Source organism: Stegostoma tigrinum, chromosome 5, assembly GCF_030684315.1.
Source record: "Stegostoma tigrinum isolate sSteTig4 chromosome 5, sSteTig4.hap1, whole genome shotgun sequence".
In the NCBI taxonomy this organism is placed as follows: domain Eukaryota; kingdom Metazoa; phylum Chordata; class Chondrichthyes; order Orectolobiformes; family Stegostomatidae; genus Stegostoma; species Stegostoma tigrinum.
Genome location: NC_081358.1, coordinates 16,768,727 through 16,793,828, shown reverse-complemented (window position 1 = coordinate 16,793,828; position 25,102 = coordinate 16,768,727). Strand labels below are relative to the sequence as shown.

Sequence of the window (25,102 nt, the reverse complement as noted above, 5' to 3'; positions counted from 1 at the left end):
AGGTGACTTGTGTGGAGGCTCAATATTTTAAAATTTTCAATGAACTGAAAGGCTTAAAAATAGTGATATTTCTTTGAGGGCTAAGCACAACAGTTTATTTTTGTTTAGTCATAAATTTAGGTCATGCCAGTTGAGGAAAGTCTGCCTGACCTATTATATCTCTCCTTTTGCAGATTATATCCCATTTTGCAGACTAGGCTTTTGACATTTTATTCCAAGTTCTACACAGTCTCTAATTCCCCAAGATAATGAAGCAAACTCCCATAATATTCAAACCATGTCCTCACCATTCCCATAGGCAACATAGTTCCTTGCCTTTTATCTTTTCCAACTCTATCTACCCCCAGCCCCAGCAACAAAACATTGTAACGTCACTTTGAACATCTGAGCATCAGCCATCTATCACTGGGGAAATAATGTGTAAAAATACCTAGTCATTTCACTCAATGTAAAAATGTTGACATATTCTGACTTTCAGTATCAATTTGTTTTTTCTATTGAGTTGATTGCATTATTTGAAGTTGAAATACTGCTGAATTCAAATCACAAGAAAAATAAAGGCTGATTTATTTAATTCAAGACTGAAGAAAACAAATCTTTTCTTAATAGTAGATTTAAAGAATCCTACATCAATTACAAATTCCTAGTTCTCTTTCCGTAATGCTTCAAACAGCCCTTGCAAGTTTATTTTCAATATGTTTTATGAAAAAATGAAACAAAGCCTTGAGCTACGCAGGGGTAAATGACAGTAAAATGGAACTTAAAAAAAAACATGTTCAGTGCCACATGCAGGTTGGATTTTCAAATTTTGAATATGATTACATTTTAATCTGATAAAGAGTAAATAAAATTCCTATCATTTCCCTTATTCAGCTGAACTTGTCGTCATCAGTTATAAAAGGTACTCTACACAGTTTTAATATTCTAAACCAAACAAAATCACTCTGTAACAAACAAGCATTGATAAATATATGCAGAAGCTGTCACATCTGCCACACTTTGTTACCAACCAATTACTGTTTACACTTATGGATTAATTTACATACGTATGCATTCTGGTTGAATTCCACTCCAGGTGAGGTCCGGAAGACAAATCCGCGTGGTTGATCCTTGTAGTAAATGTCCCTTCTTACACTGAAATTGGACAACACTTCCTACCTGTAAAACCATGCAAAAGGAATGGTTGAAAATCTGAGACCAGTTATTAAACATGTTGCTCCATCATTTACCTTTTAATTGATGACTATGCAGAATTTAGCAAGTTGTTCTCTACCTTCTGTATTTGAACGTTATTCAAGGCCCTAGTTAGGGCGCAAGGGAAGCCACTGCGTCCTTTGTTCTTAAAAAAAGACTTGTTTCAAGTTAAGAAAATAGGTCCCAAACTTACATCAATTTATAGCATTTTTGTTACAATTCACTGTTTAATATATTATTGAGAGTCTTCCACTGTGCCTTCTCAATAAAAGCAATGTCAGAGATGTATTATTGTGCACAAATTGAATATGCATGTTTCAAGGCAGAAAAGGTACAGTGAAGGCACTAATATTCCAGTACAAAATGAATTCCAATATAACAATGGTTTCAATATTATTCAACCTTGGGAGAGGACCACATTTCAGCCAGGCTTTGTAAGGTAAAAAGATTTACTTTATTTCTGGAAATGGAGATAGTTCAATGATTTAAAAATCTTTCTGCAAAAAGGACTGAACCAGATTTGCAATTTGCTAACTTGTTTGAACATACCAGTGTTGACATGAAATGCTGCCGGTAATAAAACAATGAAAGAGGAGGCGTTGCATTGTGTTTACAAGCCAAATCACCATTGGGTGCCCGAGGAAAAGCAAACAAACATATTGCTCATTGGGTCTTGGAACCTTCATTATGTTAGTGATACAATATAATCGCAAATTGTTATTGCTGGCTGTTGATTCATTAACAAAGAATATTTTAAAAAGTCCGTTTCAGTAAAACCTGAACAATTACATTCATAAAATATTGTATCTTCTCAATTATTTTAGCAGTAAGCATTGGACGTGCTATTACATGGTCTTGATGGCTATTGGTAGATGGCATATAAAATTCTACTTTTTCTGATATCGCTAATTTGTTCCCATTAAATAGGAGGGTTTATGATGGCAAAGGTAGAATTACCCAATTAGCCTTTGATTTCCCATTTTATTGAAGTCAGGTGTGAAGATGGACAATTTCAATATAGATTGTGGTAACATAAATTTACTCTAAATATCCATTTGACAAATATTCTTCTGATATTTGCTGAAGGCTAACCAAGCTCCAAAATGGGGCAGTCATCATCTTTGTGCTTCATGATGTTTTGTTCCTGAGCTTCAATCTCTTGTCTTCTGCTTTGGAACGGGTATAACATGGACCTGGAAGAAATCCATCCATAGCTTGATCCTGTAAACTGCAAATCAATTGTGGCTGCAACCGAAAATAAAATCCTTTTGCATAAAGTCATTGAGTGGAATTTACAGCTGAAAATTGGGTGGGCAGGACCCCCCACATGAATGTCAAATAGAGCACCATGACACCCATGTTACCCATACAATGGCATTGTGCCAGTCTCCAAAATTGTGAAAAGTGAGTGGTGTGGATGTCTTCAAACTGCTTGCCATTTTGAAACTGCTAAGTAGCAAACTACTGAATTTGTTCACCAAACTGTCTGAAATTTAGCATTGCCTGCAGCATTTTTCAGACATGGTATCAGCTAATAAAAATGTTTAAGAGTGTGTTATAGCACCAACAGCCAGGTACACAAGGGCAGGAATAAAGGGCTGAATAGAGAAGCAGATTCTACTGATGAAAGTGGCTGGGTCCGTATGTTTGCAAACTCATTTTTGAGCAATTAAAAAAACAGAGATATTCGAAGAGTATCAGGGACAGCAAAAACTGCAGATGCTGGAGTCGGAGACAACACAGTGTGGAGCTGGGGTACTCAGCAGGCCAGGCAGCATCAGAGGAGCAGGAAAGCTGATGTTTCGGGTCAGGACCCTTCTTCTGAAGAAGGGTCCTGGTCAGATCATCATCTTGCCTGCTCCTCTGATGCTGCCTGCACTGTCATGTTCCTCTAGCTCCACACTATGTTGTCTGTGTTCAATGAGTATGGTGCTTTCAAACCTTAAGCAATTTCCTGCTCTGGTATTACTCCTCGACAATCCTGGATGAGCATGCAGCCATCCTGTGTGCCTCTAATTGGCCTCCTTCCTGCCACTAATGGTCATCCAAATGAACAGATGAGCTCAGACACTAGGGCTAAGAGCAAACTGACCAGTCTGTTTTGATTTTGCCCAAAGAAAGTCAAAAAACCCTTTCACATTTTAAATACAAAATAAGAACATAGGAACAACACATTGTAAGAAGTGATTTTAAATTGCTGGTGCAATTCATTGATGATTGGATACATCACTTGTGAACTTTCCTATTCTTTTTCATGCTAAGCCTGTCACATCAATGCAGTAAGCCACATAATCCTTTATTGATGAAGAAAAGTCTGATGACTAAGATTTGTATTTCAATCATGATGAACTCAATGAATACTGAAAAAGGATGGCAGCCTTGCCCTTTTGAGTTCCCACTTTACCATTTGCAGAAGAACAGGAATGCCATGATGAGACTAAAATAAGGCACAATAACCAGTTTCCTCAAGCATTTAAATCTGAAGATTTTTCAAAATATTCTGTATTTGTTATACAACTTTTTTTCAATGCTTAAACCTGCTGAGTTGCAGGCTTATAACAATCACAGCAAACTGGTGCTTCCAACAATGTAAACTGGACACCTCATGTGACACTCATGTAATGCTTAACTGCAACCTGCATCAATAAATATGGCACATTGACTCGATTTACAATTGGTCTTGAAATGTTTCTTCAGAAAGGACAGGTCTTATACTTATTAGCTAGCCTAATGGAAAGTGTATGCCTTAGCTGAGGATCTATCAAACCTTGTTGAATGGCCTGGTAACAGTGACCATAAAAAACTCTCATATGGAAAATATGAGAGAACAACTGATACCTAAACAATCATTTACCATCATCATCTCCCAACTGTATGATAAAGGCAAATAATAATATTTACAGATAAAAAAGCCCAGATTTTGCAGAATTGGAACCAATCTGAAGCCTTCCAAACTAATAGTTAGGACATAATTCTAGAATTCCTGTCCCTATTCTCACTGCCACCTGTTTTTGATGGTGGCCTGGGACTAACTTGAAGGTACTATGCCCGCATTTTGCGCTCTTGACCCAGCTAGCTCCATTGCAGAGGTAAGCGATTCCTTGTCAATAATCCACAGCTAGGTTAGCTTCTTCATGACGATTTGATTTGATTTGGTTTATTATTGTCACATATACTGCTGTGGAAAGTACTGCTTTGTGTGCTAGACAGACAAATTATACCTTACCTAAGTACGATGGGATAATAGAAAAGAATGCAGAATATAGTGTCACAGCTACAGAGAAGGTACAGAGTGAAGCAGGGAGCCACAGTTCAATTTTTGGAACTATTTTAAAGGTGAGTACAAATTGTCATCTTTAAATAATCCATGTAAAATTATATCCTTACATAATTCCATGCTACTCATACCTTCCATCCCAACTCATGACCTTCCCTTGGCATTTCACCCGCTATGCACCATGTACAGAACCAGTCAACAATGCGGTAACAATGACACATGTGATACTCTTCAGAAAATTAAACACTCTTTCATAAATATTCCTTTGAAGAAATACCCTGTTGTTCATGCAACCTAGTATGATTGTCAAAAAAATCAGACCATTGAATTACCAACACCAGACGCTTGAAAAGCTCCATCTATTTTAATCCTGTGCAGATAAATATTGAGACATTGATTAAAAAAAAGTTGCAAAATGAACAAGTGATTATAACAACATAAATGCATCAATTGAGGAAAGTCAATAGGTTTCCCCAGCTACCAGAACATGTCCTGCGGAGAAAATTTTTTTTGGATCTAGGTTGTCATTCAAGAATGTATAATAAGGGCTAAGAACGAAATCTTTCAGTCGAACTAGATTGCTACGTACTAGATAAATAAATTTGCTGAAGGATAGCTGCCTTCAACTGTTGTTTTTGACTCATTCTGACGTTTCATATTCAGGTAAGAAAACAGTTAAAATGAAACAGTGTTAGAGTGTGATTTCATCTAATTCCTTGATTTTTTTCCAGCCAATGCTTTAATCTTCTCTGAAAAAATGAAATTTTCAAATGACAGCAATCCATGAGTTGCCATTCTATTCATCTTAGATTGAAAATTGGTGTAAATCATCTTGTACAAATTATTCTTTAAGCCCTTGAGTAGAATGTCAATTTGTAGCTTCTAAATTCAGCACAATTATAAAATGGGAATGTGTCATAATTATATATGACTGCTTTACCTTTAATATCATGACAAACTGAACACTGATCAGTTGAGTTATTTCTTTGAGTTGCTAACTCAGCCAAATTAAGATACTTAAATCTTGTTAATTGATATAAGCTAATTAGAAAGATTTCTGTCCATGTAAGCATTAATGATGAACATAAAATATTATTCTCGGGCTTATAAAGGACACTGCTTAAACTAGCATATCATCCCTGTAATACTTTGATATTTTGCTGTATCCACCACAGATAAAATAATTCATTTTAACAGAATTAATCTTTGTATTTTTCTTCCAGTTACTATCAAAAGCTTTCATTCAGTTTAGACTAGCATGGATATTTGGCACTTTAAATATTTCAGCAGCATTCCCAAGTATATCCCAAGTTTCAAAATATATAGACGTTGTCTCGGGATGTCATAATTGCTGTGCTGTAAGTATTGAAATTCTGTTGATTTGAACAAACATTATTATGCTGTAGTGTTTTGTTCAGTGTTCATTTTGTTATCCACAAGCTAGTGACTTAAAAATAAATTATTGACCAATAGGTTATTTGTTGGACAAATACAAAAACAATTGTGCTGAGTAGAAATATTCCCTTTCCTTTCAGTCGCCATATTGATAATCATCAGTTTATGCATCTAGAATAAACTAACTTAGAAGCTATCCCTATGGTTTAAAACTAATTGAATGGATAACTTTGTGAAAAAATAACACAGTGGATGTAGAATGTTTAATTATAGCAAACATCAGGCAGGTGAGACTGGTGGGCTCAAAGTGAAATGCAATATAATTAGAATATTTTCAACATTCTTTGAGGCAACAAAGATGTGTCTTGAATATGAATGAAAGGACGAGGTTTAAATTATTGATTACAAATACAAAAATGAATCATTGTTCATAAACACAAAGTGTTACATTGAGAAAATTCAAAGTTTTTATGAATTAGGATGTTCACCCACAACCCTCTTCCCCACTCTGGTCATCATGCAAAGAAGATCAATTTAGATTAGTTTCCAAAGGCCTGTTTTGTGTGTCAGTCAATGAGTTGATATTTGTGTGTGTATTAAAATGCTGTCAGCTATTAATGGGAAAGGGGAAGGAAGTGGGTTGGAGTTGGGTCATGAAATGGGTTGATAATGGTGAAAGCACCAGTTCTTACAAGTGATAATCTATTAATCTCATCAGGTGTATTCAAGAAGAATCCTGTGTTCAAGAGCAGCAAGCCAAATAGAGGCAGGCTACATAGCCAGAAGGGCTAGTGCTGCTGCTAACACTTGGAGTACTTCACCAGGTGTACAAGGGATACAGCTTGCATTTCTGGAGACAAGTGAATGGTACAAGGTGGAGGTTGTGGCAGAGCTGTTGGCTGGCAAGTTGGTATTCTCTCAATTCTCCCACAACTCAATTCATGCCAATTAGCTTCATGCTAGCTCAAGCAGTCTCCGTTACATCCTGCATGCTATGCAAGGCATTGTCTTTGATTCTTGACACAATATTTGTCACTAGTTCCATTATCTAAGAATGAAACAAATTGCGTGCAGCCTTCCTGTTGTGTTGGGTCTTGGGATATCATTCTGAACACATGTCCATGCCATCTCAAAGACTGCATATTTCTACCCCTGTAAACTTGCTGGTCTCCATTGCTGAGATAGCTCAGTTGCCAATGAAACATTCATCCACACTTTGGCAAGCTTTAGGTCTTTCCATCTGAATACAAACATGACCATCCTCACAATACAGTCTGTAAATTTGAGCTATCAGCCAAACCTTCGCTATTTCTGTCATTAGTTGTAACAAGCTTGTTCACCCATCACCCCTTGCTGAGCTATATTAGCTGCTGCTTAAGCAAAGCCTCAATGTTACAGTGTCAATTTGTTTTTGAATCCTTATATGGTCTCTCCCCTCCCTATCTGTGTAACCTCTAATTACACTTCCACAATTCCAGACTCTTCAGCATTTCCAATTTTAAATGCTTTATTACTAATGATCATTTTTTCGACAGTTGAGTACTTAAGCTGTGGAACTTCCTCCATCAACCCTGTTGGCTTCCAATAATATTTGCATTGTCAACATACTCCTCTAATAACCAAGCATCAATGTTAGATCACAACAATACTGAAATTACTGTCCTGAGCTGAGGAAAAATTGCTTAAAAGTATGAGAGAAACAACACTTAATAGTTGTAATTGCATTTTTAATAACTGTATAAAAACATTCCGCTATGTTACTCACCATATAACCAAACGTATTATTTTGTGTCCCATGTAGTGGTGTTCCTGGGTTTTCACACGTGGTATGTGAAGATTCTAATTGAAAGAAAATAATTATATTATGTTCCTATTTCACGTTTCAAAATCAAACGTTTATCTGCCAGGGGACAAATTTTGTCAATTTAGACTTTTTCAAGTGTGCCACTTATTCCCTTTCCTAAAGGAAGTGACTAATAATGAGATATAATTTTTCGGGTCAGGGAAACATCCTGTAACTGAGATTCTGAACTTAATCGGAGAGCTGTCATTGGGTCACAGTTAAGTTGAATCTCAGATCCTCTTAGCTTTAATAAGCCATTTTGATGCAGGAATCTTCATGCATCTTGTTCAGTTGCAGGACAAAACACTCTATAAACACATATGTTCACCACTGGGACGCTAGAAAATGGAGCAAAATTGGGCCATGGGCTTCTCTGCTATTTCATGTCTGAGCTAATGCTGCTGCCTTTAGGTGACTACTTGTTTTTCCAACAGTAGTTCAAAGGCGAGTAATTGCAAGGAGAAGTGGATGGGTTAGAGAGGACTATGGAAGGCAAGTATTCCTATTCTTTATGACTCCTCAGGAATTTAAACTTTTTGAAAACATTTTAACCTTTCTTGGCAGACATTTGGAGCTGGATTCTGAGCTGGGTAGGCTGAGTGTCAACACTGCTTACCATAAATGCATTTTCTAGAGAGAATCTTCCCAGGAAGTGTTAAAGCTCCAGTAAAGACATTTGTCAATTAAAATAAAAGTAGAACTAACAACTTCAGCAGTGGTTTGAAATTCTATTCTAACTGTACATCTTTAAATTGCATCACAGATTATGCTCATGAGGAGAAAAATGAATTCAGCATAATTCTGATTTATGTGTTAATTTAAAGTTTTAAGCAAAGTTGAAGCGTTGTCTATTTTATAGAATGTGACATTGTTCTGTCTCCCTACCTATGCAGCGAGGTTGTGAGCCACTCCAAGACCCATCAGCTTGACAAATCCTGGTGCTTGAGCCTACCAGGATCAAAGGGAGGTTGCAGTTAAATGAGACCTCTGATTGATAGATGAAGCTTTTCCCCTCTCTTCTTCCTTGTGCTGGAACCCCAGGGTCTCCACAAAACTTTGCTGTGAAAATCACAAGGAGTAAAAGATGATTTATTGATTGAAGTTGACTTTTATTGAGAACAGAAGTGGCAGAATTGTGTCCGATGTAATTTTACTCGTAAGTACATTGTAAATGTGTATGTTCCTGTTTGCATTATTGCACTTAGTCTGAGTTCAAATAGCACCAAAGTCTGCAATCCAATTAGATTTGCTAAAATCTATTTGAATGCATTTACATGAGAACAGTGCATGTATGGAGTTCTCTACCCAGACAGTGGAGACTGGATCACTGAAAGCATTTAAAGGGGAAGTAAACAGATTTTTGAAATATTGAGGAGTTGACATCTATAATGAGCAGGCAAGAGGAGGAGTTGAAGCTTAGTGTAGATCAGCGATGATCTTGTTGAATAATGGGACAGGCTCACTCCTACTCCTATTTCTCATGTTCTCATTTTCATATTACAACAGATTATTCAAATCACATTTATAAGACTCAATGGACCTCATGCAAAATACTATTATGTGGGGGTTGTTGGCTGGCCCAGTATTTATTTCCTGTTCCCAGCTGCTGTTGAGAAGATAGTGATGAGCTGCCTTCTCACACTGAATTATAGACCAGGCTCCTGGAGGTAGCAATTTTTGGCTCACAGATCACTAGAGAGTGACAAATGGGTAAATGTTTTGCTTTGTTCTACAAACAATTCAAATTACAAACAATAAATAAATAAAACGATAGGAATTTCCTTACTACTGTTTTTGGGGGAAATGTTTAATACTTCAAAATGAATGTAAGTTCAACTCGTCTTGTTTTCCTTTGACATTTTAGTAACCATAAATGTTAGAATAAACTGTACAGCTAACAAATATCTGAGCAAATTGTGAAGTGCGATATCCATCATCCTCACTGTCTCAATGTCAGCGCTGTGAAATTCACTTGAAGAATCAAAAGACTAGCAAGGATTCTCATTATATCTTACCAAATACATATCACTTGCTATCAAACCCATCCCTTGATGTCCCTCAGATCAAATTCTCCATGCACCAATTCTCTAAAAAACTAGTCACACAGTGGATATCTACACAAAGCCTGGCAGCTTTTGTACCCTCACTAATTTTAAAAAGCCATTGTACACTTGTACAAGCATTCTCAGTCCAGAGTGGCCCTGCATGGTTTCAGGCATTTACCCCAGACATGAAAGACTGGGGAAGATTAGTGGTTTGCTTTTCAGGCAAGGATCTGGATCTCTTGCTGAACGTGGTAGTGCAGACTTGGGATGACGTTTTCACTCAGGACAAGCAGTAGAGGCCACAACACCCAGGCTGGCCCAAGGTTACTACTCAAGTTGGTCCTACTTCAGCCTCATGGAGAAAAGCCTTGCATTGTAAGAAGAAGGTCAATGCTTTTCTTCGCTCAGCCAGTGCAAGTGCCACCACTTTCTTTCTGAAGCCTACCCTCAATTTATCTCTGCTCTGTGCCCACCTCCCACAAAGAATCATGCTCTATCAATCTCACTGCTGCCTTAATGTGATGCCTTTTGTTCCGAGATAATTTATTAAACTTGCTTCATTACAAATCATGATGGAATAGTGGCAATGTCATTGGACTAATAATCCAGAAACTCAAGCTAATTCTCTGGGGGCATGTGTTTGAATCCTAACACAACAATTCAAATTCAACAAAAAAAACTGACATTAAAAGACTGGCTAATGATGATCATACAAGCATTGTGAATATCCACTTCCCATTAATAAATAATAAACCACAACTTATTGTCCCAGGAAACATTCTTCCATTTTGTAAGAAACTGTTTTGAATACAGTCTATGAATTCTTCCTGGTGGATACTTCTTGATTTTTCCAACTTACATGAAGATTAATGTCACCCACAATTAATGTATTGCCTATTTGACATGGTATCAATGACTCTTGATTAGTCATCTGTCCTACAGTTCAGGTGCTATTTAGAGGGGCTACAGATTACACTACCCAGTGTATTCTTTGACTTCCTTTTTTTGAACCACCATTCAAAGGATTTGACACCATCAGATCCAAGATCATCTCTTGGTATTGCACTTATACTATCTCGTACTAACAAAACTACCCAAATACCCTTTCTTTCAGTTGTATTGTCCTTCCCACCATTCCATGAAATTGGATGCTGTAAAATCATCTGAATTCTTCCCACTTCTACTTTATGATATTCATGAGGGAATTCTAACTTTGGATAAATCCATTCCTGGCTCTCCTTGATTAACCCATATCTTTCAAAATGAAAGCTCATTTTACCGATGATATGAATTTCCAGAAACTTCTTCACCATCCACATTGGGTTGATAGGCCTGTGCTTTCCTCATTTATTCCTATTCCTTTCTTGCACAATTGTCTAACACTAGCAACCCTCAAAACATCTGGCACGACCTCTGTATATTGAGGATTGAATGGTTTGTGACCAAAGCATCGGCTATTTTTAACTGTGTATCATTCAGCAATAGACAGGCATCCCATCCGGAAGAGATGACCTATCAACTTTCAGCAATGATCGGTTTTTCCAGAGAATTTCCTGATCTTACTTTAAACTATCTATAGTTTCCCAGTTACATTTGTGAAGACAGATAGAAACTGTTCACTTTTGTCATGTCTTCTGTATCTGCATGAAGATTTCAAGCTGAGCCCACAGCTTTGAAATACTCAAATAATGTCATTTTACCTGGTTATAATAGTTTTTGTTGTTGATATAGGTATCTTAGGCTCTTGGCTTTAAAGTCTTTCTGCATTTTCTTCTTTTCACCCCAATGAATCAATAACTTTCTAGAGAATGTTTACAGGCCAATCTTTCCCCCCCTTATCCATCTCTTTAAATTTGTCAGTCAATTGATTTAGAATCAAGTTTGTCTTGGGAATTTATTTATCTGTATGCACACGATTTTAAAAAAAATCTGCTGCAGTATGGTTAAATAATCTCCCTGAATCTACTCGCTTCAGTTGTCTAACATTTTAGTGAATTTCCTACTGTTAATGATTTTCTGCTTAACTCATGGGATGTGGGTTGGCCAGCAATTATGTCCCATTTCTAGTTTCTTAGTGTTGAGCTGCCTTGTCAAACTGAAATAGAGACCAAGCTCTTGGGCACAGTGATTTATGGCTCACAGTTCACGAGAAAGGTGGCAAATAGGCACACGTTTGCTTTGTTTTACAAACAATTCAATTTGCAAACAACAAACAAATAAATGAACAGGAATTACCTTACCATTGCTACTGGGTAAATATCTGATACTTCAAAGTGATTACAAGTTTTTATAGTCCTGTTTTCCTTTGACATTTTAGTAACTGTAAATGTTAAAATAAACTGTAAAACCAACAAATACATGAGCAGACAAGGTGTGGAGCTGGATGAATACAGCGGGCCAAGCAGCATCTTAGGAGCAGGAAAGCTGACGTTTCGGGCCTAGACCCTTCATCAGAAAAGGGGGAGGGGAATAGGGATCTGAAATAAATAGGGAGAGAGGGGGAGGCTGATTGAAGATGGATGGAGGAGAAGATAGGTGGAGAGGAGGCAGGCAAGTTAAAGGGGTGGGGATGGAGCCGGTAAAGGTGAGTATAGTTGGGAAGGTAGGGAGGAGATAGGTCAGTCCGGGGCAGACGGACAAGTCAAGGGATGGGATTAAGTTAAGTAGGTAGGAGATGGGGGTGCCTCTCCACCTATCTTCTCCTCTATCCATCTTCGATCAGCCACCCCCTCTCTCCCTATCTATTTCAGATCCCTCTTCCCCTCCCCCATTTCTGATGAAGGGTCTAAGCCCGAAACGTCAGCTTTCCTGCTCCTAGGGTGCTGCTTGGCCTGTTGTGTTCATCCAGATCTTCAACTTGTTATCTCGGATTCTCCAGCATCTGCAGTTCCTACTATCTCTCAAATACACAAGCAGATTGTTTTGTGCAAAATTCATCATCTTCACTGATAATCTATTGTCTACTTACGTAAACACTGAGGGACTTCTCCCATCCATGTTCCATTTCCCACACAGCTGAGAATTGCAGGAAATGACAACTCATATCCTGGAGAACAGCTGTAGCTAATGCTTGATCCCCAGTCAAAGTTTGTTCCTTCCATTTTTCCATTCGAAATCTGTGGTGGTGCTAAACACACCACAGCTGTAGTAAAAATGAATTGCATCAAACACACGCTTTTCACATGCTACTGTACTTAAAATCTGTTAATAGACCTGAATGTCATTGTATAAATATATTATTTGGAAAAGCATTTCTTGAGCACTTGACTCTATTAACGTATCAATATGTCACTGTATATTCTTGAATTTTCTGCCTGCCCAAAGGCCTATCTGGCCCACAGTACCATGGCCTCCACCACAGATAGAACTGGGGTCAAATCCCTAACTGTTGGCGCCAATGTGATTGAGCGACCCTGCCAATTGGCCAGCAAAGAGTCTGAAACGCTGTGGCAGTATATGCTTCACATGCATGTTGTAACCCGGAGCTATGGGTTGTGAGCAGAAAGGTTACAACTCCTTGCCATCGTTGGCTGAATAGGAATCATTCCCACTCTTGTCACCTGCCAGTGGCATAGATTAGAAGGCTGCAAGCTCATACTCAATTGTTTGACTGTATTACGAACTCTCATTCCTTAGCTATCAAATTTTGAAGTAGCACTTGAACCAGTAGCTCCTGGCTCATTGGCAGGGATGCTATCAATATACTACAAGACCCCCTCTTCACTGGTGTCCATCATTGAATAAAATACAAAAATGCCTTCTTTGGTTATCTATGGTCTCGAGTATTTTGGTTTCCATGACTATAATGTCCATCTAAAAAATATTATTGATCAAGTTGTATCATTTCCAGTTCACAAAATTCCCATGTGATGTATTATGAAACATTGTGAAAATTTACGCAAGTAATTTCATGGAACTGCATTTTCAAATTTAGGTAAAAAGCCAGAAATGAAGATTAGTTTTTGCCATGTTTTAAGCACACTCGGCACAATCTATGAAGCTTCAGCCAATCAAAGGCCATACAGGGGGCTCTAGGAGTTTGAACAAAGAGATTGTGAGAGACAAGGCCAGGTAAGTTGGTTATGTTCTAAAAGGCTATGGCGGCTGGGCAATGATCCCCTCCAGTACATGGTCATTGGCTGCTGTGGCTGAGCATTGAGTCCTTTTTTGAGCTTCTGTGACTCTACTATCACCATCAGTTGACCACATTGACATGTACATAGTTCAGTTAAATGCAAGTTGCCTGCTTTACTTATTGGAAGTTCAACTCTTTTAGGAAAGGGACCTTAATTGGTTGTGTTATTACAATTAATTGGCCTTAGTTGGCTCCAAACATGAACACACCTCACTGAAAATGGTTCATGGTCAGAATCATGACGTCACAAATACAGGCATGCCAAAATATATGTCTACACGCACCCCTAATCCCAACTGGACACCATGGCTAAGATTTTTAATTGCTTGATAATTGAAAGTGTTTAGATTTGGCATTTGTACTATGTGATCAAATCATTTTTCAAGAAACTTGGTGCATTTAGATCAAAAACGAGCACCATTTAAGTCAACGAATTGATGCCGTTGGCACAATAGTCTCACCTTTACACAGTGGTGTTGAGCCACTCCATGTGCCATTGCTGTAGCAGGTACGGACCCTGGAGCTGTCAGAGCCCATTGTGTAACCAGGCTGGCACATCTGTGTCACATTTTGTCCGACCGTGAAATCATCCCCTAGTCTTATCCCATTCGCCGGTACTCCAGGATCGCCACAGGTGATGACTATGAAAGACCAGATTCGACATTATAGTGTGAAAAGCAGAGAATTGAAACACAGAAACAATGGAAGTCGCTTTGTATAGAACTCCATCACTCATGACTGAAGACATAAGGCTCATGACATAGTGCATGTAATGAGAGAATGTGCTAAACTAAACTGAGGACATTTCTTTGACATTTTTAAAAGCTTTGTATGGTCCTTTCAAAACAAAAACATAAGGTACAGAGCTATTATTTTTGATGAATTTCCAACAAAAAAATTGCAAAATATGAATTAGGTTAATTTTACACATTTTTATTTGGCAAACATCTGCAGTGACTTTGTTCTTTTAGGTAGTTCCAGGGTGATATACTGACATATTGTTGATCAATGAAATCACAGGAGATGCACAGTTTTATCTGATGACTGAGCATTTGGTTTATCCTGCCCTTTAATTTAAATTCATGCCTCCTGGTTACTGATGCCACTCTAAAGAAGAAAGGTTTCTTCATATCTACCCAATCTCTATCCGTTATACAACAGTACACTTCAATAAGGTCACAGCCCTTAACATCTCTGTTCTATCTATCTTGTCATTCTTCACAGCTGAAGTACTCCAGTCAAGGCAACATCCTGTGAAATCTCTTCTGCACCCTCTCTGGTCCAATCACATCCTTCCTATGGTGTGGTGACCAGAACTATGACAGTACTTCAGCTTGTCTTTAATTCTTTTAGAGCTCCCTGCTCTTGCAGTCAATGCCTCAATGCCAATAAAGGCAACTGTCCCATATTCCTTCTGAGCCAATTGCCCTGTTGCTTTCAAGGATTTTTGGATATGTACATCAAAGTCCATCTCAGCTTTATCCTTCTTCAGCTTCTAATATTCAATGTATACTCCTTTGCCTTGATAGTGCTTCCAAAAATGCATCATTTCTGACTTCATTGGATTAAATTCCATCTGCTATTGTTCTGTCCATCTGATCTGCCCATCTATATCATCCTGTACTCTGAAGTTTTTCTCTTCAGTATTACTACATCATTAATTTTCAACCCATCAAATTTAACCATTGATCTCCTACCTTTATGTTTGGATCATTAATAAACATTACAAACAGCAAGGAATCAGCAACGAACCCTACGATACTCCACTAGTCTAGGCTTCCAGTCACAATAATAACCTTCATCAATCATGTGTATCTCTTGCTTCTGAGACAACTTTGGATCCAATTTGCTAAACTGCCCTGGATGCCAAGACATCCAGTTTGCAATGCGACACTTTGTCCATGTAGATCACATCAACTTTATTGATCTCACCTATGCACCTAGTCAACTCTTCAAAAGCTTAATAAAATCTGTAAGATATGGCTAGTCCTAAGAAAGCAATGCTGATGATTCTCAATTAATCCTGGCTGCTCCAAGTGGATATTAACTCTGTCCTTCAGAAAGTTTTCCAGATGTTTCCTATCGTTCCCTGATTTATCCCTATCTCCTTCTTGAATAATTGTGCTAGAAAAACCAGCTTCCATTCTTTCATTCCCTTTCCTGTGTCTATAGGAGACTTGAAAAAGGTTTCCTTCCTTATCTCTCATTATAGCCTAGGATACATAATATCACCTGGGCCTGAGGACTTATCCAGTAACAAGCATGTTAAAGCCACCTACCTCTCAACTATAATTGGATCGAGTGTGTACATTATGGTAAGAGGCCAAGCCAAACAGGCAATAAAGAGTTTAACATTAAAATGATGTCAATAAGTGTGAAGAAATAGTCATCTACTTCAACATTATTATTGGAGTCAATGAGATTTTAAAATGGTTTAATCATTTAAAATTTGCATTTATGCCTGAAATTTGAACTGCCACAGACTGAAAGCAACCTCACAATGGACAAGGAAAGAGCAACAACTGCAGATATTGGAGTCAGAGTCAATATAGTGTAGAGCTGAAGGAACACAGCAGGTCAGGCAGCATCAGAGGAGCAGACAAGTCAATGTTTCCAGTTTACACTCTTCATCAGGACTGGGAAGAGGGAAGGGAGCTGAGGAAGAAATGGGGTGGGGGCTTTGGGATTTAGGCAAGGTAGTTGGAATAGTGATAGGTGTATGCAGGCAGGGACGAAACAATTCCCTTTCCCTAACAATGATAATGAAAGCAGTCATTGACTTACTTGTGCAATTAGGTGTACTGCCTGACCATGTTCCATTTACTGTGCACTGTCTTGTAGCTGATCCAGAGAGTAGGTATCCTTCCAGACACAAGTATGTTATAGAGTTGGAATACAATGTACCATCAATGCGATAAACCTTTCCATTCGCCGGTGTTCCAGGATTACCACATTTGACAGCTGAACAAACATTGGATGAAGGCATACAGGCAAAGTTAGAACTTGAAGATCTGTTCTTCCACCACAGTGAAAATATTAACAATAATTTCATTAAAAATAAAAAAAAGCCTTGTTCAACTGTTGGGGGATGCATTGAATCTAATTTCAGTGTCAGTGTTACCTGTATTCTGCCAAATTTTCTTCATGAATATGCTGAAAATGCCCCAAAGGCAACATTAGATTAAACAATGTAAGTCATTAGCAAAGATGAAACAAAGGTTATCCATGATAATCTAGCTGTTGAACAGTCTACATTGACTAACTGAATAAAATTACCACATAAAATCTAGGATGTTGATCTTCAGTTCTTATCTACCTTCAGGGCATTGCATAAGTTCTCAGACTGTTTCCTCATTTGCTATATCTACGCCTTACATTATATTCGGAGATAACTCTTTTTAATCAAAATTCAGATATTTTAATGCCTTAATAAGCCATTGAAGCTGAAGTATAAATCTCTAAAGTATAAATGACTGAAATGAAAGAATTCCATGAAAAAAATCGATAACGTTTGCTTTAAATTTGTGCTATTAAATATTTTAGACTTAATTACTGACTACCTTTTTCAACCTCCCTTGCAAGGAACACTTCGGACAGCATCTGCCATTGTAATGTGCAAGTTATGTTATCCTTGTCAGTTACAGTCAAATGTGTTCCACAGCTAACTGCTGAATATCCATTAAATCATTATCAACAATTTGAGCCTGGGCGTTTCTCTCTGGAGAGAAGGAGGAATAGAGGTGACCTGAGCGAGGTGTACAAGGTAATGAGAGGCATGGATAGAGTCGATAGCCAGAGACTTTTCCCCAGGGCAGGATTGACTGCCACAAGGGGATCATAGTTTTTAGGTGTTAGGAGGAAGGTATAGAGGAGACGTCAGAGGGAGGTTCTTCACCCAGAGAGTTGTGAGCGCATGGAATAGTTTACCAGTGGTAGTCGTGGAAGAGGAGTCATTAGTGGCATTTAAGCGACTGCTGGACATGCGCATGGACAGCAGTGAATTGAGGGGAATAGAACATAGAACATAGAACAGTACAGCACAGAACAGGCCCTTCAGCCCACAATGTTGTGCCGACCATTGATCCTCATGTATGCACCCTCAAATTTCTGTGACCATATGCATGTCCAGCAGTCTCCTAAATGACCCCAATGACCTTGCTTCCACAACTGCTGCTGGCAACGCATTCCATGCTCTCACAACTCTCTGCGTAAAGAACCTGCCTCTGACATCCCCTCTATACTTTCCACCAACCAGCTTAAAACTATGACCCCTCGTGCTAGCCATTTCTGCCCTGGGAAATAGTCTCTGGCTATCAACTCTATCCATGCCTCTCATTATCTTGTATACCTCAATTAGGTCACCTCTCCTCCTCCTATTCTCCAATGATAAGAGACCGAGCTCAGTCAACCTCTCTTCATAAGATAAGCCCTCCAGTCCACGCAGCATCCTGGTAAACCTCCTCTGAACCCTCTCCAAAGCATCCACATCTTTCCTATAATAGGGCGCCCAGAACTGGACGCAGTATTCCAAGTGCGGTCTAACCAAAGTTTTATAGAGCTGCAACAAGATCTCACGACTCTTAAACTCAATCCCCCTGTTAATGAAAGCCAAAACACCATATGCTTTCTTAACAACCCTGTCCACTTGGGTGGCCATTTTAAGGGATCTATGTATCTGCACACCAAGATCCCTCTGTTCCTCCACGCTGCCAAGAATCCTATCCTTAATCCTGTACTCAGCTTTCAAATTCGACCTTCCAAAATGCATCACCTCGCATTTATCCAGGTTGAACTCCATCTGCCACCTCTCAGCCCATCTCTGCATCCTGTCAATGTCCCGCTGCAGCCTACAACAGCCCTCTACACTGTCAACGACACCTCCGACCTTTGTGTCGTCTGCAAACTTGCTGTAGGTTAGGTTAGGTTATTTTGTTTTTGGATTAGGATTATTCCACGGCACAACATCGTGGGCTGAAGGGCCGGTTCTGTGCTGTACTGTTCTATGTTCTATGTTCTATGTTCTAATTTTCGTTAACATCACCCCAAAGCTTGTTATATCACTTCTTTTGCTAAGATAGGTGGACACGCAAAAGAACATTAAAATCACCTATTCCTACATTTTAAAAATGTAAACAATGTTGACATTTGTATCCATTGCAGTATCTGATGTATATCTATTTTCATTATTTTAAATATAAAGCATTTCAAAAGCAAACAGTCTGATAAAAAAAACCCACTTAATTCTTTAACCATTCATCACCTTCATTGCTTGGAACTAAATGTGTGAAGAGTAGCCTCAGTCATGCAAGTTGATTGTGAATAACTGGAAGTTATTAAAATGTAAATGTCATTTTGGATGGAACTATGGCAGAGGAATTATGTTACAAAATATTTCAGAAGATTTATAGATAAAGCAAGCAAAGAAATGACAATCGAGGTTCAGGAAGACACTACATCAACTTATATATGTGTGTTAGCTGCCACAGATGAGTTAAGCATTAATGTTATACCCCACAATTTAAGAACAAGATGTGGACAAAGCAACACTGAAAGATTCAACAACGTAATTATACTTCCTAGTATGTACATATATTACAGTGATAGACATTTCAGAATTGGACGCAAGTTATGCTGTTAAAATACAAACTGTACTATCATGCTTCCAGTTGTATCATTAAAGGTGGAGACTGAGGTGTTCATACTGTCAGTGGCATGCTATTGAAAAATGATGATACCAGCTGAGCGACAAAATACAAAAATATATGTTCAAATTTTTATAAACTTCAAGTCAGCAGGAGATGTATTAAGAACAAACTCCTTGAAGATGAAGAAGGTATGAGAAGATAAACAAAATACCTTGACGGATTTCAATTACATGGCTATTAACTGGGAAAACACAGAAAATAAAACCCTTGACATCATGCTTTTAGACATGGCATAGTATGATTCCCTCACTTAGTTCACAAAGATTGCAGTGCAATGTGTGGTTATACTAGATCCAACCCTAATTGTGGTCTAATACAGAGATAAAAACAGAAAGAGACAATAGGTTATCAGAAGGTGATGTCGCTAGGAAAATGTAGCTATTGGTCATTCTTTGGTCAAAAAAGATGTTGTTATCATTGTAGGGAACTACAAAATCAAAAATTTATTTAACATTCATGAGTAGAAATAGTTCAGAAAAGATGGACGAATCAATTGCAAGGTCATATTTACATCTTGCAGATAAATCAGGCCTGCCTGCCGGTGGCACAACAAGTTCAAAAGCTTATCATTCTCATGCAACATGTTACATAAGGTGATAAAAAAAGAAACAAAATCAGAAACTGTTAGAAAACCTCAGCAGATCTGGCAGCATCTGTGGAGAGAAAGCACAGTTAATGCTTCAGGTCCATTGACCCTTCTTCAGAACGGTCACTGGACCCGAAACATTAACTCTGCTTTCTCTCCACAGATGCCGTCAGGCCTGTTGAGATTTTTCCAGCAATTTCTGATTTTATTTTTGATTTCCAGCATCTGCAGTTCTTTGTTTTGTTAAGAACAGAAACCTTACATTACGATATGCATACTCCACATTGGCAAATCAATAATAAGGGGATTTAATCTGAAAAAAGATGCAGGAGAAAAGTTAGATCAATGGTAAATTTAAACCAACCATAAATAAACTGAGAAAACCTAAGTGTTAGCATTAGAATTTTATATCTGCAATTCATCATTATTACATATTTGAAGACAGACAGAGAATTGGTCAAATCTGACCTGGTGCTTATTACATGCCCAGGCAGCATGCAAGAAATTGAAATCCATGGCACACTCCCAGGAGAATGTGACCACAGAAAGATCAAGTTCAGCTTGATCTAGGTGTCAATTATACAGAGCTCAAGAGATCAGCAAGCCCCTAAGGAATGTAGTGGATGTGTGAACATCCATGCCTAAATTTCCAATTTGCATGTCTCATCGGCAAAGCAACAGTGGAGCATGAATTTGTAAAGGATGCAGTGAATATTGTTTTGAGAAGTGAATAATGGAAAAGTAATGAAGTAAAAACTCTACAGTTTATCAAAGAAGTGAAATACGCTGGACAAAACAATATTAGATTGGCTAAACAATAAATCAGACCATAATGTAACAGGTTTATATTTCAGCAGATGTAGCAAGAAAAAAATGTTTCAGATGATTTGTATTTCTAGTCTTCATTCATGCAGCCTAATATGTTGCAAACTTCGAGAATTTTCTGTCTGATTTTCATATTTCCAGAATTCACATTTTTTTCTTCTCACTAAACCACAAATAAAAGACTTCTCAAGCAAAGATTAAGATCCAATTAACATTTGCTATGTTAATCATGGAACAAGGATTTAAATTCAACAATCAAAAAATGTCATAAAATCTTTTAGTAGTTCAGTTCAGAAAACTTTACATCAGTGTGCCGCAATGATTCTATCATTCCAATTGTTCAAACACTCTCAGAAGGATAACAAAACTGACTTAAAATGAGTGATCATGAAAGAACTATAAGAAAGTTTGCCCTAAGTTCTGTGTGGCAGAAAGCAGGTAATGATGATTCAGGATTTCATTGTGAATAGCAGACAATGATGGATATCATAATGCCAGCAATGGTCCAATCTTCAACAATAATTCAACAGCAGTTATCTGCAATTCAGTTGAAATGACTCTGAAAGTCTAACCATGCAGGCAGCATAGAACATAGAACATAGAACAGTACAGCATAGTACAGCCCCTTTGGCCCATGATGTTGTGCTGGACGTTCACCCTAATTCTAAGGTCTATCTAGCCTCCACCTAAACCTTGTATTATCATCCATATGCGTATCTAATAGCCACTTAAATGCCCCTAATGAGGCTGACTCCACTACCCTCTCTGGCAATGCATTCCACACTCCTACCACTCTCTAATAACTACCTCCACCTGAGGAAAAAGTCTCTGGCTGTCCATTCTACCTATACCTCTGATTATTTGTACACCTCTATTAAGTCTCCTCTCATCCTTCATCATTCAAAACAGAAAAGCCCCAGGTCTCTCAACATTTCCTCATAAGACTTTCCCTCCATTCCAGGCCACATCCTGGTAAATCTCCTCTGCACCTTTTCCAAAGCCTCCACATCTTTCCTGTAATGGGACGACTAGAGCTGGACACAATACTCCAGATGTGGCCAAACCAGGCTTTTGTATAGCTGAAGCATAACTTCACGGCCTTTGAACTCAATCCCTCTCTTGATGAAAGTTAACACACCATACGCCTTCTTAACAACTCTAACCACCTGGGTGGCAGCTTTCAGGGAACTGTGGACATGAACCCCAAGATCCCTCTGCTCCTCCACACGGCCAAGAATCTTTCCATTAACCTTGCATTCTGCTTTCAAATTTGTCCTTCCAAAATGAATCACCTCACACTTTTCAGGGTTAAACTCTATCTGCCATTTCTCAGCCCGGCTCTGCATCCTATCAATGTCCCTTTGTAACCTTGAACAGTCTTCCACATTATCCACAACCCAACCCACCTTTGTATTGTCCACAAATTTACTAATCCACGCTTCCACTCCTACATCCAAATCGTTTATAAAAATCACAAATAGAAGAGGACCCATAACAGATCCTTGTGGTACACCACTTGTAACTGAGCACCATGTTGAATATTTTCCATCCACTACCACCCTTTGGCTTCTGTGGTCAGCCAATTCTGAATCCAATCTGCCACATTTCCCACTGTCCCATGCCACCTTACCTTCTGCATGAGCCTACCATGGGGAACAATATCAAATGCCTTATTTAAATCCATGTATGCCACGTCCACTGCTCTACCTTCATCCATGTGTTTGGTCACCTCTTCAAAGAATTCAATAAGGCTTGTGAAGCATGATCTACCCCTCACAAATCCATGCTGACTATCATGAATCAAACTGACTTTTCAACTGGTCATAAATCCTATCTCTCAGAGCCCTGTCCAATAATTTGCCAACCACTGAGGTAAGACTAACTGGCCTGTAATTTTTTGGGTTATCCCTGTTCCCTTTTTTTGAACAAGGGAATGACGTTTGCCACTCTCCAATCGCCCGGCACTATACCTGTATGCATTCCTTAAACAATCTCCACATTTCAATAGCAGTCTTCCCTGAAAGCATCTGTTCCCACTTTATGTTACCCATTTCTTGCCTAACAGAATTATAATTACCCTTCCCTCAATTATAAACCTTACCCTGCTGTACATACCGATCCTTTTCCATGACTATTGTAAAAGTAACAGAAGTGCGATCGCTACCGCCAAAATGCTCTCCTACCAACAGGTCTCACACTTGGCCCGGTTCAATGCCAAGCACCAATTCCAAAGTGGCCTCTCTTTGTGTTGGTCTATCTACATACTGTGTCAGGAATCCTTCCTGAGCACACTGGAGAAAATCCGCTCCATAAAACTATTACAACTAAAAGGTTTTCAATCAATATTTGAAAAGTTGAAGTCACTCGTGACTACAACCCTGTGCTTTCTGCACCTTTCCAGTATCTGCCTCCCAATCTGCTCCTCCACTTCTCTGCAACTATTAGTGTGTCCGTAAAGAAACCCCAACAATGTGGCTGCTCCTTTCTTGACCCTGACCTCAACCCAAACTGACTCTGTAGACAGAGATTATAGGAACTACAGACGCTGGAGAATCTGAGATAACAAAGTGTGGAGCTGGATGAACACAGCAGGCCAAGCAGCATCTTGGCCTACAGTGTTCATCCAGCTCCACACTTTGTTGACTCTGTAGACATTTCATTCTTGAACTGCCTTTCAGTAGCTGCTATATTCACCCTGACTAGCAATGCCACTCCCCTGCTTCTTTTACAGCCCTCCCTATCTCTTTTAAAGCATCTAAATCCCAGAACTTCCAACAACCATTCCTCTCCCCGAGTTACCCAATTTTCTGTAATGGCCACAACATCACAATTCCAAGTACTGATCCATGCTCTAAGTTCATCCGCCTTATTTCTGATACTTCTAGCACTGAAGTATACACACTGAAAACCATTCTTGTCCACAATTAGCTCCATCGAGCACATTTCTTTATTAACAACCTCACTCCCTGTTGTGTCTGTTGGAAGGCTGAATACCTCATACTCTGAAGTAAAAATCTGGTTCCCCACCCCCTGCCAATCTAGTTTAAACCATCCCATACAGCTCAAGCAAACCTCCCTCCCAAGATATTTGTGCCCTTCGGGTTCAGGTGCAACCCGTCCTTACTGTACAGATCCCACCTTCCCCAGAATGTGCTCCAGTTATCCACATAATGGAAGCCTTCCCTTCTACACCAGCCCTGTAGCCATGGATTTAGGTTTGTTAACCAGAAAGGCATTATGCTTTGTGCCCCTAACTGTCAAATAGACCCCATCCAAACACCTAAAATGCCAGGAATCAACATACCCAAATCTTTACCTATTGGTCAGCCACATGTTTACCATCTAAATTCTCTAATCTTCAGATGTTTGTATGTTGCTCACAGCAGATAAATGATAAAATACCATGCATTCAAAATAATATTTTGTCTTTGTAAGTAAGCACAGCAACAATACTGTGAAACAAATAATATTTTAAGCTAGATGGACAAGTGCAATAACATAGTTTTATCAATTGAAGTGATTTTCAGAGTGTGGAAGACAATAGCTTGGTACCATAATGTGCTTCCAGAACTGTGAGATATGTGAATTGACATCAGAATCCCAGTCTACAAGCTGTTCAAATTGCATTTCACAGCTTGTTATGCATGTGGAAAGAGATATTATATCTGTTTACTCGATATTTCAAGTGAAGGCCATATATTTAGTACAAGCAAACAAGAATGGTGGCAGAAGAATACCAACTGGTCTGTCATGCCTGTTCTATATTCAGGAGTTAGAGCATCATGCACAGACACTCTGAGCTTGCGACTGCAAGCATGTTAATTCTAGGAGAGGCAAAATGCCTGGTCTGACTCCTGATAAATAGAAAATTGTAAAATTCCTCTTTGGTAGTTTGGGGTTCAAAAGCAATCCAGATAATACTGACTTCAATATAAGCACCACTTAGGCAAGATGGTGGCAGAGTAGGATGTTCTAGGTGGAAGTCCTCTGTTTCACCAGTTCCTTTTCCTTTTACTTTAATTTTTCTTGTCTCTTCTACAGTTTTGTCGACCCCCTCCCAACTTCTAACTTCTTAAACTTAATCAGAAGGAATGGAG

The 25,102-nt window shown here is 38.7% G+C and overlaps 1 protein-coding gene across 1 annotated transcript in view; it reads right to left on the bottom strand.

The window, feature by feature from the left end:
• csmd3b (CUB and Sushi multiple domains 3b) overlaps window positions 1-25,102 on the bottom strand; it is a 1,751,526-nt gene that overhangs the window by 25,200 nt on the left and 1,701,224 nt on the right. Inside the window, exons 58-63 of the mRNA XM_048529668.2 lie at window positions 16,674-16,850; window positions 14,351-14,530; window positions 12,723-12,896; window positions 8,595-8,768; window positions 7,632-7,705; window positions 1,047-1,158 (exon numbers count right to left, since the gene is read on the bottom strand). Coding sequence (XP_048385625.1) covers window positions 1,047-1,158; window positions 7,632-7,705; window positions 8,595-8,768; window positions 12,723-12,896; window positions 14,351-14,530; window positions 16,674-16,850 — 891 coding nt within the window. The remainder of the gene's footprint in view (window positions 1-1,046; window positions 1,159-7,631; window positions 7,706-8,594; window positions 8,769-12,722; window positions 12,897-14,350; window positions 14,531-16,673; window positions 16,851-25,102) is intronic.